The sequence below is a fragment of the Alligator sinensis genome, unplaced genomic scaffold (genome assembly GCF_000455745.1).
Source record: "Alligator sinensis unplaced genomic scaffold, ASM45574v1 scaffold1584_2, whole genome shotgun sequence".
Lineage (NCBI taxonomy): Eukaryota > Metazoa > Chordata > Crocodylia > Alligatoridae > Alligator > Alligator sinensis.
The window spans coordinates 403228-417722 of NW_005842864.1; the positions used below are offsets into that span (position 1 = coordinate 403228).

The 14495-nt window shown below is 42.1% G+C and overlaps 1 protein-coding gene across 1 annotated transcript in view; it reads right to left on the reverse strand.

The window, feature by feature from the left end:
• Nucleotides 1-1049: 1049 nt before the first annotated feature.
• Nucleotides 1050-14495, reverse strand: part of ADGRG4 (adhesion G protein-coupled receptor G4) — a 47840-nt gene continuing 34394 nt past the window's right edge. Inside the window, exons 16-24 of the mRNA XM_025191852.1 lie at nucleotides 11951-11996; nucleotides 10224-10327; nucleotides 7753-7874; nucleotides 6791-7059; nucleotides 5479-5575; nucleotides 4435-4724; nucleotides 3189-3290; nucleotides 1617-1781; nucleotides 1050-1177 (exon numbers count right to left, since the gene is read on the reverse strand). Coding sequence (XP_025047637.1) covers nucleotides 1050-1177; nucleotides 1617-1781; nucleotides 3189-3290; nucleotides 4435-4724; nucleotides 5479-5575; nucleotides 6791-7059; nucleotides 7753-7874; nucleotides 10224-10327; nucleotides 11951-11996 — 1323 coding nt within the window. The remainder of the gene's footprint in view (nucleotides 1178-1616; nucleotides 1782-3188; nucleotides 3291-4434; nucleotides 4725-5478; nucleotides 5576-6790; nucleotides 7060-7752; nucleotides 7875-10223; nucleotides 10328-11950; nucleotides 11997-14495) is intronic.

Below are 14495 nucleotides of genomic sequence, written 5' to 3' on the forward strand. Positions count from 1 at the left end.
GAAAGCAAGCACATACAACTGGAAGGGATTTCCTGAGTTATCAAGTCTAGTCCCCTTCCAGCACAGGCAGCTGCTTCATATAATCATTTTCCCAAACTGATCAGGCTCTATCCTAAGAAGGCAAGTTCTCAGCCTAGAGATCCATGTCTGAAAATATTGAAAATACTGAAATGGCACAAAAGCATGGCTGAAAACTGAGCATTTGGGGCACATGATCCTTATAAGAAAGATGGGGGGAAAGGAACTGGAAGTATCAGATGAGAAAAGGAATAGAGCAGGTCGAGCGGAGTGCAGAAGGAGGCTGCGAGAAAGGGCTGGGGGTGGAGAAGAGAATATTTTCCATGAGAAATATAAGTAATTCTCCTTAGAGAAGCTACCTTTTATTTTTATCCTAGCTTCTGTGACTATTAAGTGATGTATACTACTATACTAAAAGTTAAGATAGGCTTTATTTTAACAAGAGAAACTTTTTTTAAAGAAGGCTTTATAGGAAGTGGTAAGGTGCTGACTGCATAAACTGAAGCAACAATAGTTTGCTAAACCCATTAAAACTCAAACTCCACAAAGTTTGAGATTTTTCTATAAGATCCATGGCTGTTTCGAATTATTCTCCCTTAGAAACACCACACCTAATGTATTTCATGTGTTCTTTATTTTGTTAAATATAAATTAAACATAGCATTTGTATCTGGATCTGATTTGAATGTCTTGATGCTAGTTAATTAGTATACCAGTTGCAAAAATAATTAAGAGATCTTTGTATAATATGCTGACCCCCAGCAGCATACCGTTGTCAAATGAACACTAACCAACAGGGGCCAAATTTAATAAAATCTTACCCACATTGGTATGTTAATTTCTCCATACATGTACATGAACCCACTAAAGTTAATGGGGTTGCATCAACATGACTCCAAGAAGACTTTAGCCCTGTAACCATCTTCAGAATGCTAATTATATCATTAAAATAAATACGGATATCAGCATTAATTTGTACAAGGCACAAAACAAGACAGTCATCAGCATATCAGAGATAGCTAGATTGAGTGTCACTGTAAGAACCTAGACTTCTGAGTACAGTGCAGTTGTACATCCACGGGTGATACTCTTCTTGTCCAAGGACATCTGGCCTCACGATCAGGTGGCATGAGAGCACCTGGATTGTAATGTACCTCACCTAGACAGAATAAACAAAGTGTGATTTTTGAGTAGCCATAGTTTCATTTCACCCATTTAGAAAGACACCTTTATGTGCTGATTCTCGTTACAAAGCCTTATTAAGAGGGAGACAAGATATGCTTGGGAAAGAAACAATGCCAGGCTTTCAAAAATAAATTCTGATTTTGGGTGCCCAAGTTTAGAGACCTTTAAAGTGTGTGTGGGGGGAGGGGGGGGGAAGGGGGCGCTCTTCTTTGCTGAGATTCTTCTTTTGACAGCATCTCCACTTATCTGTGCCCAGCTGAAACAACCTGTAAGGGAGAATTTAGCCCACTGTTCTGGTCTGGCCTAGACATGGTGGGAAAATGTCTCCTATTTCTATACTTTGGGGTCTGACAACCATTTGGTTTGCTACACTTTGCGTTCATGGAAACCGGTGTACATTGCTTTCCTCTTACCTATTCTGAAGTTCATATCCAAAGAAGTCCCCTGTAGGCAGCTGGAGCCATTGAAAGTTGAGCTTGTTCCATTAGATTTCATGGACTTAGTTGACTTCAAGGAATGGAAGAATAAATTATCCTCTACATTTCTTGGCTTATATCCTGACCCTGACCCACTCCAGTCTGAAATGAGAGAGTGTGGAGTTTGGGAATGAGACAGCATACGGGAGGCAAAACTTTTGGTACATGTGGCTTAGGGCAGGCATAGATTATAGCTTGGTCATTGTGGGCTGTGCCTGTTTGTGGTACTTATGGCAGATGGGAAAAATCTTGCTTTGATAAACCTACCTTAGAACTGTAAGCACTGACCACTACTGAAGGCAGGGTGCTGGCTAGGTAGACCTCAGCTCCAATCCCACCTTGCAATTCTAGCAGTATCCCCATGCTTGGTGCAAGAGAGGACTGATACTGAGAGCTTACGCCTCCTTCATCCCATGCAGGAATCAAGTACAACTGCAGCCTTTTGGAGAGCCCCTCCAAAGGAGATGGAAAGCAGGTGGAGTCCTGACCTCATCCTCTCTGCATCAGACAGAGGTGGCCAAAGCCCTGGGGAGAAGATGCTGTGGATGCCACAGAGATGCACTTGTGCTCTCCTCCTGTCTTCCTGTCACAGAGTTGCACCATCCCCAACACTAGCCTGTACTTGAAAAGCACGAGCTGAGGCGCAGTGTGTGTGTTAAACAGACTGCTTCATTATAGATTATACATTGGTGCACTAATCTTTCTGAGGCAGAAGGTTTTTTCAGCTGGCTTCTCTATGGCAGCACGTGGAGGGCTCCTTGAGCTGTCATGTCACAGGAAGTAGTGAAGTAAAACCAGGGGACCAGCAATCTAGTAATTTGATGCCACATCTCCAAAAACAGAATCTAAAATTAGGCCCAGGATGCAGCATGCTCATCTTTGCATGTGCAGTGTGTATTTGCCTATGCAGATTAACATTCTGCATAAGCGTGCTATTTGCACCTACCCTGAAAGTGGGTGAAATGTGTTGTAGGTACAGGTTCAGAGGTGAGGCTGAAGCACCCCTGAAATATATGTCCTGTAGCCTCCTCAACATACCAACTATTCACAGCATTAACTGAGGCCCAGTCTGCAAAGACAGTCACAGAGAGGCAACAAGATCTAATATCCTTCTACCTCATACTGGGAATAGCAGAAAATCTGCACTATTGGGGCAGGCACCACCTCTTTCCACTGTAGTGTGAATGTGCCATAAGGAACAGGCCCTGTACTGGGCATGGGCATAAGTGTTTTCAGAGCCTTGAATAGCAGGTACTATATGGCTGCACCACAGGAAGATGGTGACACAAAGAAGTTGTTTAAGTCAAGTCAAACACTTCTATTAACAAAAAATATGGCATTAGATAAAAAAATACCAAACAGCTTCCTTCATTGCAGCTCTCTCATTAATCTTAAATGCCAGCATAGGAGTAGCATAGTTGTAATACTAAAGCATTCCCATTTTAATTCTGATGCCATTAATAGCTTTACATGATGAGCCAAGAAAAGCAAGAAGCTTTCACGTCTTACCAGAATAATTATTCAGCCGAAACCTTCCCCAGCAGAAGTGTACACGGCACTGCTTCCTCACGTTCTCCTTCATGAGGCAGTGATACACAAAGATGAAGACCCCTTAAAGGAGAGGAGAGAAGAATTTAGGTGGTCTCCGATCAATTCACCAGCCTTCCTTTTCCTTCCTAAATATCTCGTGCGCTCCTCGATCACAGACATTTTGTCTACAGCTCAGAGAGGCATACCCCCTGCCTGTATTTATGTGAGTGCAGACCTGAACTGAGGGGTTTTCTTCTGTTGAGGTCTCCACCTGAACTGGCAGGTCACTGGAAAAGTCCTCTAGATTTGGCACTGGGACAATCAGGTAATTCAGTGGGAGCCAACTTTTTTGGCAGGTGTGACACAAATTAGTCCCACATCCTCCTTGAGTGCCTCTCTGATCCCCTTTCCTCTGTCCAGTCTGCTGCTCTGCTTTCTGCTCCCTACTCTGTACTCTCTGTCTGATCTCTGCTCTGCTTTCTGCTTCCTGCCCTATCAGCTGCTGTGCTGCCCGTCCCCTTCCTGCTATGACACATGCCACTCACAGAGGCTGCCCATGCGACCTGCAACCACCCGCATGTTGGCCACCCTTGGCCTAGTCCCTGGAAAATCCCAGTATGCATTTCTGTGCCCAAATGAAATGGATCGTGCTTGCCCCTAAAAAGACACATAATTGAAAGGTGTTACAAGTTCTTCCCTAGTAGCCTATAGCAGTGATATAAATACATTCCAGATACCATCTTATTTACTATTACAGAGTCTAAGGCTGCCTATACACCCGCTTGGGAGGGTGGGTATTTTAATGAGAGCGGTGCCTCAAGAGCCACTCTAATTAAAACACTGCAGTGTCATATGTATTAAGCCCCCACACGTTTAAAAATGGCTGCAGGATGCTTTATCTAAACCTCCTTGAATGAGGTTTAGTGAAAGTGCCCCCGTGGCCATTTTGAAATGCAGGGGCTTAATACACATGATGCTGCAGCAACGCCAGGTCGTTTTTATGAGAACATGGAGCAGACTCAATTAATCGAGTCTGCTCTAATGTATTCTAATTAGAACGCCAAGGAGCACGTGTATAAGCAGCCAATTGTACTAATGGTAGAAACAAAGCCATGTAACACCCTCCACTTCAATCAGATGATGCTCTGAATGTATTTACGTATTACCCCCCCAAAAATTGATACTATGATGGCATATTTATGTCAGCCCTTCATACAGAGGTTACCTTGCAGTGTGTTACAAATGGCGAAGAGATACTGGAAACAAATCTGTACTGGTCCCCAGGCAAAGAAGGCAAAGCCCCATGTTAGACCAAGCAAGGCAGTCAAGCTGATGGTGCTTTTCAGGTCATGGAGTAAGCCCTGCTTCCAGTCCTTGGACCTTGTTCTTGTCTTTGATTTCATGGAATGGATTTGAACGAGAACAGCAATAAATACCACTATGTTTATCAAAAATATGAAGCAGAAGTAGGCCGCAACAGAGATGTAAAAGACGACATTATTTTCAATCCAACAGCTGCAGGAAGGGAGAAAACATACAGCATTAAAAATTAATAACTAGGGACCTCTTCTGGTATCAGCAGAGTACAAGGGTGGACACTGGTTAGATTGTCTACAGATAATATTCAGTTAACCTGGGAACAGATTCCTTCCCTTCTTCTTCCCCTTTGCTCCAGCATGGTAATACACATTCCTGTGCTATGTAATTGCTTCCTTATGCAGCCATGTCTGTAGCAAGTGCAAACACTCAACCTAGTCCTATTGCTAAGAGGGTCAGTATTCTCTTAGCTAGGGGCAGTAAAATGCAAGTAGGAGGCTTCCTAATGTAAAGATAGCAGAAGGAAAGTTAACAGACTTCAATTTTTCTTCCCTGGAAAAGAGGAAAGATTGAGGTGACCTCACTGAGGAGTCCAAAACTACAAGTGGTGTGATATGATGGATGAGATACAACAATGAGAAGGGAAAAAAACTGGGGCCTTCGACAATAGGTGGAACACCAGGCCTAATTATTCTATGTATAGGCTCCACTGAACTCATAGAACGTATTGGAGCATATGAAGATGTCAAATCAGGGGATGCTCCAGTGGCAGAGAGTCCCCCAAAATGAAGAGGAATTGACACATAAAGTGGCTGAATAGGGAGAAAGAGGTTGGAATGCAATAGAAGAATTAAAAGGAGGGAGGAAGTTTCTTCTAGCCTTCTTTCTCCTCTTCTGGCCTTAGCAGTCTACAGGTCAGGGAACAACAAAGAGCCTCAAACATCATACTCACAAATCGGTGAACGGGTTGTTGCTTTCATACGGTGGTCTACTGCCATAAAAGTCTTTTTTTATTATGAGTACGATAGCAACCACAACAGCTGGTAGTCCTGATCACATGGGAGGCAAGAGAGAGATAATTAGCTGAATTCGTCTGAAGTCAGGCAGAAGGTGGGATCAATTTGCAGTTTATAATATAGACTAAATCAGAAATACATAGCGTAAGCTTTCATAAGCAATGGTTTGCTTCATCAGATGCTGTGAAAGAGACATTAAATAAAAAATTAGACAATATAGAAGCAGCAACCTCTGATCACTATGCCAATATTATTTTAGCACAGACATACATGGGAGCGGGGGGTCAAATTATGCTCTGTTTTCTGCCCCTGAAGCTTTTTTTGGAAATTGGTGGGATTCTGTATTTGTGGTAGAGCATGGTTACCACTTTTATTTATGTAAATTGCAGATGAGTAGGAATAAAAATATCTCTGTTTGCAAAATTTTGGAGAGCTCCTGCACATCTCCAGAAGGGATCCAGCCTGCTAAATAACACCTACTGATCACTAGAAAAAGCCCAACGGTGGCAAAAGACAAATTGGCAGCAGTGCTTTGCACCGCCAGCTAATGGAGGCTGGCATTTTTCAGCGGGCTCATGTTCATGTCTCCATTTCCACTCTCTTTTCTGTTTGCCACACTGCTGGCATCTCCTGCTTTTTTTATCATTTTATGAAGAATGATTTCTGCAGACAGCAACACTTGCACACGGCTGCCCCAAAGCAGAGCTCTGTGAGGCCAATAGTCAGTGGAGTAAGTTGTATGTAAAATCAATATAGGCAACATATGACAGGTGGTTTTTAAAAGAGGTCATTAAATGTAACAACTCTCCAGCCAACTCAACAGAACAACAGTCCCAGGACATCCATCCTGCTAGTGCCCGCAAGGTGACCACTGTGCCTAAGTGGTAGAGACAGGCAGAGGGACATCTTAAGCCTAGTCTCCTTTTGCTTATGCAGGTAGGGGCCAGTCACAATCTTGCTCCAACAGTGGATGTGGCTTACTCAAAAAGCGCTTGAGCACAGGCACTGACTCACAGATAGCACAGATCCATCTGCCTCAAACCCTGCGCTTGATGGACAGGAACTATCTGCTATTCTCCCCATGCATTCTCCCCTATCTGCTATTCTCCCCATGCAGCTGTCAGTAGGACACGCCTGGACTGCGGCATCCATCCTGAATCCTTGCAGTGGTGCCCTGTCCTGACACACTTTTGCAAACAGAACACTATCTCAAAAGCACAGCCATCCAGAGAGAAGCAGTTTACTTACCCCACCCAGCAATGCAAAATTTAAGGATGTAGTGTGGAATGTATGTATTGAAGACTCTGATGAGAGCTAAGTACATGTGAACAGATTCCAAACCCATCCACGTGAAGGCTGCAAGCAGGAAGTAGTGAAGGAACACAGCTACTGTGATACAAAGGCCGTGGTTATTAAATGATGTCAGCCAGGAATTGACCAGGAATGTCAGGTTCAGCATCAGCAGTGCAGCACAGAGGTTGATCAGGATTTTGGAAGGATAATCTCTCTGAAGCTTGCTAAAATAGAAAGGAAAAGAGATGTGGCACCCATCCAGTGCTGTCATAGTGCAGTTGCCCTTGCAGCTGAAGCATTCTCCTATTTTTTCTCTAACACAAAGTAGTAGGAATGTATGCTCAGTAGCCTTAAAAATGGCTGCCTGTAGCATGAAGTGATTTACAGCTAAACCCATTTTTACCTGTCACTTCCCAAAGGAGAATTTCAAGGCAGTGTTTATATAGGAAAGGTCTTTTTCTTTACATTTCATTCAACACCTTTTATAGAATTGGGACTGTATCATTGAATGCACATACTTTCAGTAAAGATATCTCAGCCCCCTGAAAGGATACTCTACCCATACCCAAGAGCATATGGAATGCATGTTAGGAACAGAGGACTTGCCAAGCCCCTATAAGAACAACCAGTATCAGATGCTTCAGAGGCAGCTGCACCAAACATTTCTGTAGGCAATTCTGAAATAACATATCCTGAACCTCCATGAGTTGGAGGTTGGCTTATGTCCTGAAACATGATCATTTCAATCCAAATTATTTCACCATATTCACATATCCAAATCAAGTCTCATATCCAATTCATATCTCCTTCTGTCTTGTTAATCATAGTATTGATTGTACTGAAAATTCCCACAGTGATTGTAAAGTCATTGTTGCTGATACTTTAAAAAATAATAAAGCAAAGAGGAATCAACTTACTCAAGGGCAAGGTATATCACCAATACTACCCCTAGGAAAAGGGAAGAGACACCACATCCTGCATGGGTTATCAGAGTTAATATACGGTCATTCACAGGATCTGTTGGAGTCCGGGATAAGTCCTAGGTCACAATATAAAGAATTCCAGTCACTACCCTGACCAAGTCTGTGCCCGGCAGGAAAAGAAAACGACTTCACTTGCACATTGGGGAAAGAAACCAATTTTTATTCTGTGTTCTTTTAAATTGTTCTTAGCGTTTTTTACAAACTGTTTGCTTAAGACTGTATTGGAATCCTAGCAACAATGACAGTATCTAGCATTTAATATTTTGTGAAGAAGCTAGAAAGGAAATATTCTTCCACTATCCCACAATTCCATCAGGATTCTGATACCACCGAAAACATTTAAGTTAAAAGGTTGATTTACAGAAATCCTCAAACAGTTGCAATCCATAATAGAAGAAGACCCAATTCTTTAAAAAATCTTTCCAGATCCATCTGTCCTAGCCTTTAAACAAGCACTGAACCTTGCTAACCTCATCACCAGAAGCAAACTTCCTATGACCAAAACCACACCTAACAGATCCAGATCATGCCAGGACAAGAAATGTAAAACCTGCCCCACACCTCCACCACTCCCACAATAACTACACCCCACAACAGAACCATCACCAGTCCTGGATCTTACACCTGCACCTCCAGAAATGTAATATATCTCATCCAGGGTACTAAATGCCCTGATGGAAAGTATGTAAGAGAAACCAAACAACTGTGCACCAGAATGAACGCACACTGGAAATCCATCAAAGACAAAAATACCCAATTACCTGTGGGTGCACACTTCTCATAGGACAATCACTGCCGCTCTGAGCTCTCAATTCTAATCCTCAAAGGGAACTTACAAAACACCTTTCGTAGACGAGCCTATGAACTTCACTTCATCAATCTACTGGATACAAAAAATCATGGACCCAATACAGACACTGGATTTATGACACATTACAACTTGCCTGCCATTTGACACACCAGGTAACTTGCCTTAAGCTGACCACTTGCATTTCTTCACACTTTTCCCTCCCTTCCCTCCCATCTCTACCCATTGTCTTCCAAATTCCACTTGCTTGCATCTTCACCAACTTCTTGTTAAGACTTTAGCTTCTTTTCTACTTTGGAGAACTCATAACAGCAGCAGAGTCTCCCTATGCCTGAAGAGGGGTGTTTGTGCCCAAAAGCTTTACAAAGAACTTTTTTCCAACTATTTAGTTGGTCTAATAAAAGAAATCATATCTACCCAAAGAACCTTGCCTGCCAATTTGCAGAAGAAACTCTAGTTTGTTAAAATAGTGGTTGCTGCGAGTATGGACTGCAGAAAAGTGCTAGATATTTCCATGTCTGAGAGGACTCATCAAGTCAAAACTCCTACCAAGCACAAGGCTCTGAAAACTATCCAACAGAATGGGCCTCATTCCCATACTGTAGATCCCAAAGATGTTCGTGACATGACTCTGGTTTCCTGCCATAGTCTGTCGCTATCGCTATTGCTTAATGTGACTCTGGAACCCTGTGTTTGCAGAATCCGGTACCCTCTGTGACGTTAAACAGTTATTACACATTGCAGGAATGACAGTGGATAAAAAATGTGGTTTTAAAATTAGGTTTAAGCTCATTGCTTTAATTAGAAACAAGACAGACCGCCTGAACTGCACAACATCCAAATCTTCCCGTCAAAGAAACATTTTTACTACCACAGACGGTTCTTGCCTCTATCTCTGCGTAGGGTACTGCTGACCTCTAGGGGACACTTAGGTTAAGCACAACTATGTGTTTATCTTCGTGTTGCATATGCCAGAGGCAAATAATAGGTCTCAAGTTACCCCTTGTGGGGTTTTTATCTCTTGGCTGCTATCCGATCCCTAGTTTATTTGGAATTTCCCAGCCATCGTCACTTTTTGTTGCAACTCACTCCTCATTCTTCACCTGTACCTTGCTTGTTTTGATATTAAGCTTTGGGGAGCTGGGATTTTGCTAAAGAAACTAGTGCATGCTTGATGCCATATAAGTAAAAGATGATAATATTGGTCCTTTCCATATTTACATTCAGATCCATTTTTAGATGGATGCTTTCAGTAATAAAACTTCCAGAGAAATATAACAGCAGTTGACAGGTATTAGGCATTACCACCATATTTCCAATACTGAAAATTATGCAGCAACATTAATGAAGCAAAATTATAAAGATGTAGGGACAGCTGCTGCAAAAATGAATTTGTACTGGGTTTGAGGGTTCGTTCAGGGTTTGGCTTGGTTTTGTCTGTCCTAAAATTTCTTATCTTCTTGTTATTAACTTTTAAAGCAAGATACAGTTCTCCAACAGCTAGATTAGAAATAAACCTTCTGTTTTCTCTCCTAAGAATCCAGTGATGATAGTTTAGTTTTAGAATTTTTGGGGAGATGATTCATACAGTACTTACCATCAGGACTCCAAAATGGGTAAGATGGTTACAATAACAGATTGTATAATTCATATCCGTGTATTTCATTTCACACCCAGATGTATTCCAACCACCTAGTCCATCTGCCCAGAACAGAAAAGAGATTTTTATCTAGAGTTAGTCATGCCCAGTCATTTATAGCTCTGCAACATGCACAATGTGTGAATATGAGCTGAAGTTAGTTCAGAATACAGGTCAGCTAACAGCGCGCATGGGTGAGATTTCACACAGGAACATGCAACTTGGAAGGTTGCCTGAGATTTTTTAAAAATTCTCACTGCACTTGGCAGCTGAAGAAATATTGAAAGTAATATTATATATGTATAAATACATATGTATATAATATATTCTTTATTAAAGACATTTCTAGCATCGTAGTTGCAAAGAAAACCTCCCCCAAACCAACTGACATCAAACCAGTACAGTCTTGTCTTCCTGAGTCTACAGAAAACCCCAGAATGTTGTTCTTTCCTTGAAAAACCACTGTTATTCAAAGCTCTAATTGTGCATTTTGGGGGAAAATAAATGATCTTCCAGAAACCTTCAGTTTCTCCTTTCTTCTCCCTGCTGTTTTGGATGTGCGTGCCCTTCCAGAGAGAGGTGACCAAAGGGAACCAGTGAAGACTGGCATGCAGGACCTGCTGTCCCTTCTCAGGCATGCTGGAACTTTTTAGCATTGTCTGCACATCTATCCTGATAAAATCAATATGTTTGAGTGTTCTGACAGGGATAGGCCGCCATATTTAACCAGCAAATTGGGCAGGCTCTCTCTTGAGCCTCTCATTGATTTGGGTAGGGGAATATTCTTTTTTTAATGGGCACTTTACCAGGAAGTGTGTGTTAATGATGCCGCTGGTCTATGTTAAAAGCAGAGGCAGAGTACAAGCAGTGATGAGCTAACCTCCAAATACTGGTCCTCGTCCCCAGGAATTCTCAGAACTTTCCCATCAGGACGCTGGCCAAAATGCTGTAATGGGTCAAGCAAAACCCAGATGCAGATGTCCTGAGAGCCCAGCAGCCTGACTCAAAGTTTTTGGCCTTCCCTCACCCCAGCTCCAGTGTTCCTTTGCCCCTTGTACTACATTTCACTCCCTAGAATGAAGCCAGTTGAGTTGCTCCTGATTCACACCCATGTAAACAAAGGCAAAATTAAGCCCACCAAGTGTGCTTAGAAAACACAAGGAAGCATCTTCCATAAAAACTGAAGCATTGGTTTAATTAGTTGTGATTCAACCCTAACACCTGTTTAATAAACTGCAGTTATAAAAAGCACCACTTTATACCAAACTCTAACAGCACCCTCTGCTGAATGAGTCCAATCCAGTTGTGCATCTCCGGTGAAGTTGACAGCAGCAATACTTTGTACTTCTGTTTTTATCTGAGTATTTTATGATGCCTTAACAATTACGGTCTCACAGCAGCACTGGTAAGAGGTACAAAACTGTCATCTCCATTTTACAGGTGACTCAACATCAGAGTAAGGACAGAACCCAAGTCTCTAGTGACCATCTATCTTTATAATGCAGTGATCACTTTAGTAGCTATCTCCTGACTCCCAGTCGCATGTCCATCTTTCCCTTTTGGAGTTTTATTATTCATAACAGGTCACTAATACCAATTTTAAACTTGAATTAAATTATTTCTACTGTCAGTAAGATTTAGTTTTACTTAAATTTAACTTTGCTTTTATTCTAAATAGTACTTACTGTTCTTCATAAAGTCCCAGAACACACAGTGCACTGAAGCATTGTCCTGAAAGAAAAAAGAAGTGTTGTTCTTTGATGTTTCTTAACATTGCTTTCTAGCGTCTGCTGTGTAACAAGAAGTGAATTTTTAACCCCAGGTTCGATTCCAAATCCTAATCTTGGTTTGGCAGAGCTTTTAGCAGCAGGATCTGGCTCAACGATAGCCACAGCATGGCCTGCTTGAACCAAGCTTCCTCCACAGTGCCCTTCCAACTTGTCCCAAGTTCAGCTAACAATAAGAAGGGACCTCTGTCTCTATGCTTAGACACATCTTAGTCTTCACTAGGACTATGAACCATGTTATTGAGTGTCCTGGTATTTGTGAAGATTGTTGGTTGTAGCGGTGTTGGTCTAAGGACATAGGCAGACAAGGTTCTTTGGGTAAATCTGATATCTTTTATTAGACCAACTGAATAGTTGGAAAAAATGTTCTGTGCGAGCTTTCAGGCACAAACACCCTTCTTCACTATGCCTGAAGAAGAGCATTTGCTCTGAATTTTTCGACTATTTAGTCGGTTTAATAAAAGATATCACATCCACCCAAAGAACCTTGTCCGCCTGGTACTCATAAGGTACTTATCTCAGGTTGGCTTTCTCAGCTATCTCCGGACTCACCAATGATTCCCCTACTTATTGGACGACTGTCCTCCTCATATCAAGGGACTGTTGACAACAAATTATGGGATTATGGAGACCTAGAAGGCAGGGTAGATTTGCACCTTATAAACCAACCAAAGCAGACGTGTATGTATATATAGCTTTCATCAGGAAAGGTGCAATTCTACCCTGCCTTCTTGACTTTAGACAACTAGGCCAACTACATCTCTCTGCTTATGGACACCTGCCCACTGAGAACTGGACTATGAATACAAACAATATCTCTTGCACCGCCAAAATCCATCAGCTGGTAACAATTTCTATCTGTCATCTATCTTGGCTAGATTAGAAAGGGCATCCTAGAGGTGAAGGATTTTTCCATCACCAGTCTCTGAGTTCACCCTACCCTTCTTTCATTATAGTAGCTATGTTGTTCCATAAAATTTAGTATACTGTAGCGCACTGGTGCTCAGTCTTTTGGCCCTGTGAGCCAGATGAGGGGTCTGGAGTTGGTCCATAGTCCAAATTGGACTCCACCTGCCGCAATCAGGCCCCGGGGAACTTGTGCCACCTCCATCTGGTCTCACCCACCAGAATCAGGCCTCAGGGGCCCTGCACAACCTCCACCTGCCAGGATTAGGTCCTGGGGCCCCATGCTGCATTTACCTGGTCCTGCCCACCAGGATCAGGCCCTGGGGCCCTGTGCCATCCTGTGGCCGCGTGTACTGCGATTGGGCCCAGTGTCATCCTGCACACCTGATCTAGACTACAGGGCCATGGCCTGCGGGGTTCCCCAAAGACCCAGAGGCAGCCCCAGAGGCCAGACAACAGTGCCAGGGGACCAGTGGCTGGGCACCTTTGCTGTAGTGCATTGTATTTCCCATGACTGTCCATCGATTACTACAGAAAGAATGAAGAAGTATTATGTATTCAACCAAGGCTGATTCCTGTACTTAATATCATTGGATCTGCATAGTTTTCTGCAAAGGCATAGCTAGTTACAGGCAGATCTCAAATGATTCATCTTAGTGTGCCATTCTGAGAGTGCATGCAGTTAGAAACTGGGCTGAAAAGAAAATCATGAGATGTAATACCTGCTTCAGAAAGCAGATATGTCATAAAAAGCTTTTTAAAAACATTTTAGTATCTTAGCCTATTTCAAGCAGCGTAACAGAATAATGGAATTTCCTAGTAAATGTTGGAGTTGTTCTTATAACATATTATCCAGTTCATCCATTTGAGTCATATCATAATACTATGGTTAGTTTGCCCAAAATACAGTTTATCTAGCTTGCTCGCTTGCTTTCTTCCTTTAAACATATTTGTAGGCACAAGCAGCTCCCCGACAAATATTCTACGAGATTTGAGAATCTGTGGACTGTCATGTACAATTAGTTGGAAGGATGAGGATGCAGGTTGGCTAAGTCTCATTAAATATTTAATCAGGATGTTTTAAATGGTTGAGGAGAAATCAGAGAGCCCATATGGCCTTTTGGATTAAGAGTAAGGGGGCAATTTTAGACTCCATTTCTAGGCATGTGTTAATTGCCAGAATTGAGCGTAAAGAGCATATTGCTTTAAATGTAAAAATTTCAAGCTCAAATTAAATTTGATCATTAACCAAGTATACCTTATTACATATTTAGGTTGAACCCTGTGCTGCAGTATATGGGTAGGCATTGCACCATAAACATGTGCAATGTAGGCATCTTATGAGTGAACCCTATCTTCAAAATGGGTTTATCTGTGTTTGTGGAGATTGTTGCCTTTTTCTCCCATTGAGAGAATGCAATGATGAGTTTGTTCTTTTTTGGCAAGGAAACTTGAATTACCACGGTGAGTCACTGGAAGACAAATATTAGAGTCTGTTTTATAGATTATATAGCATGTCATATGATCAGAAGCAAAC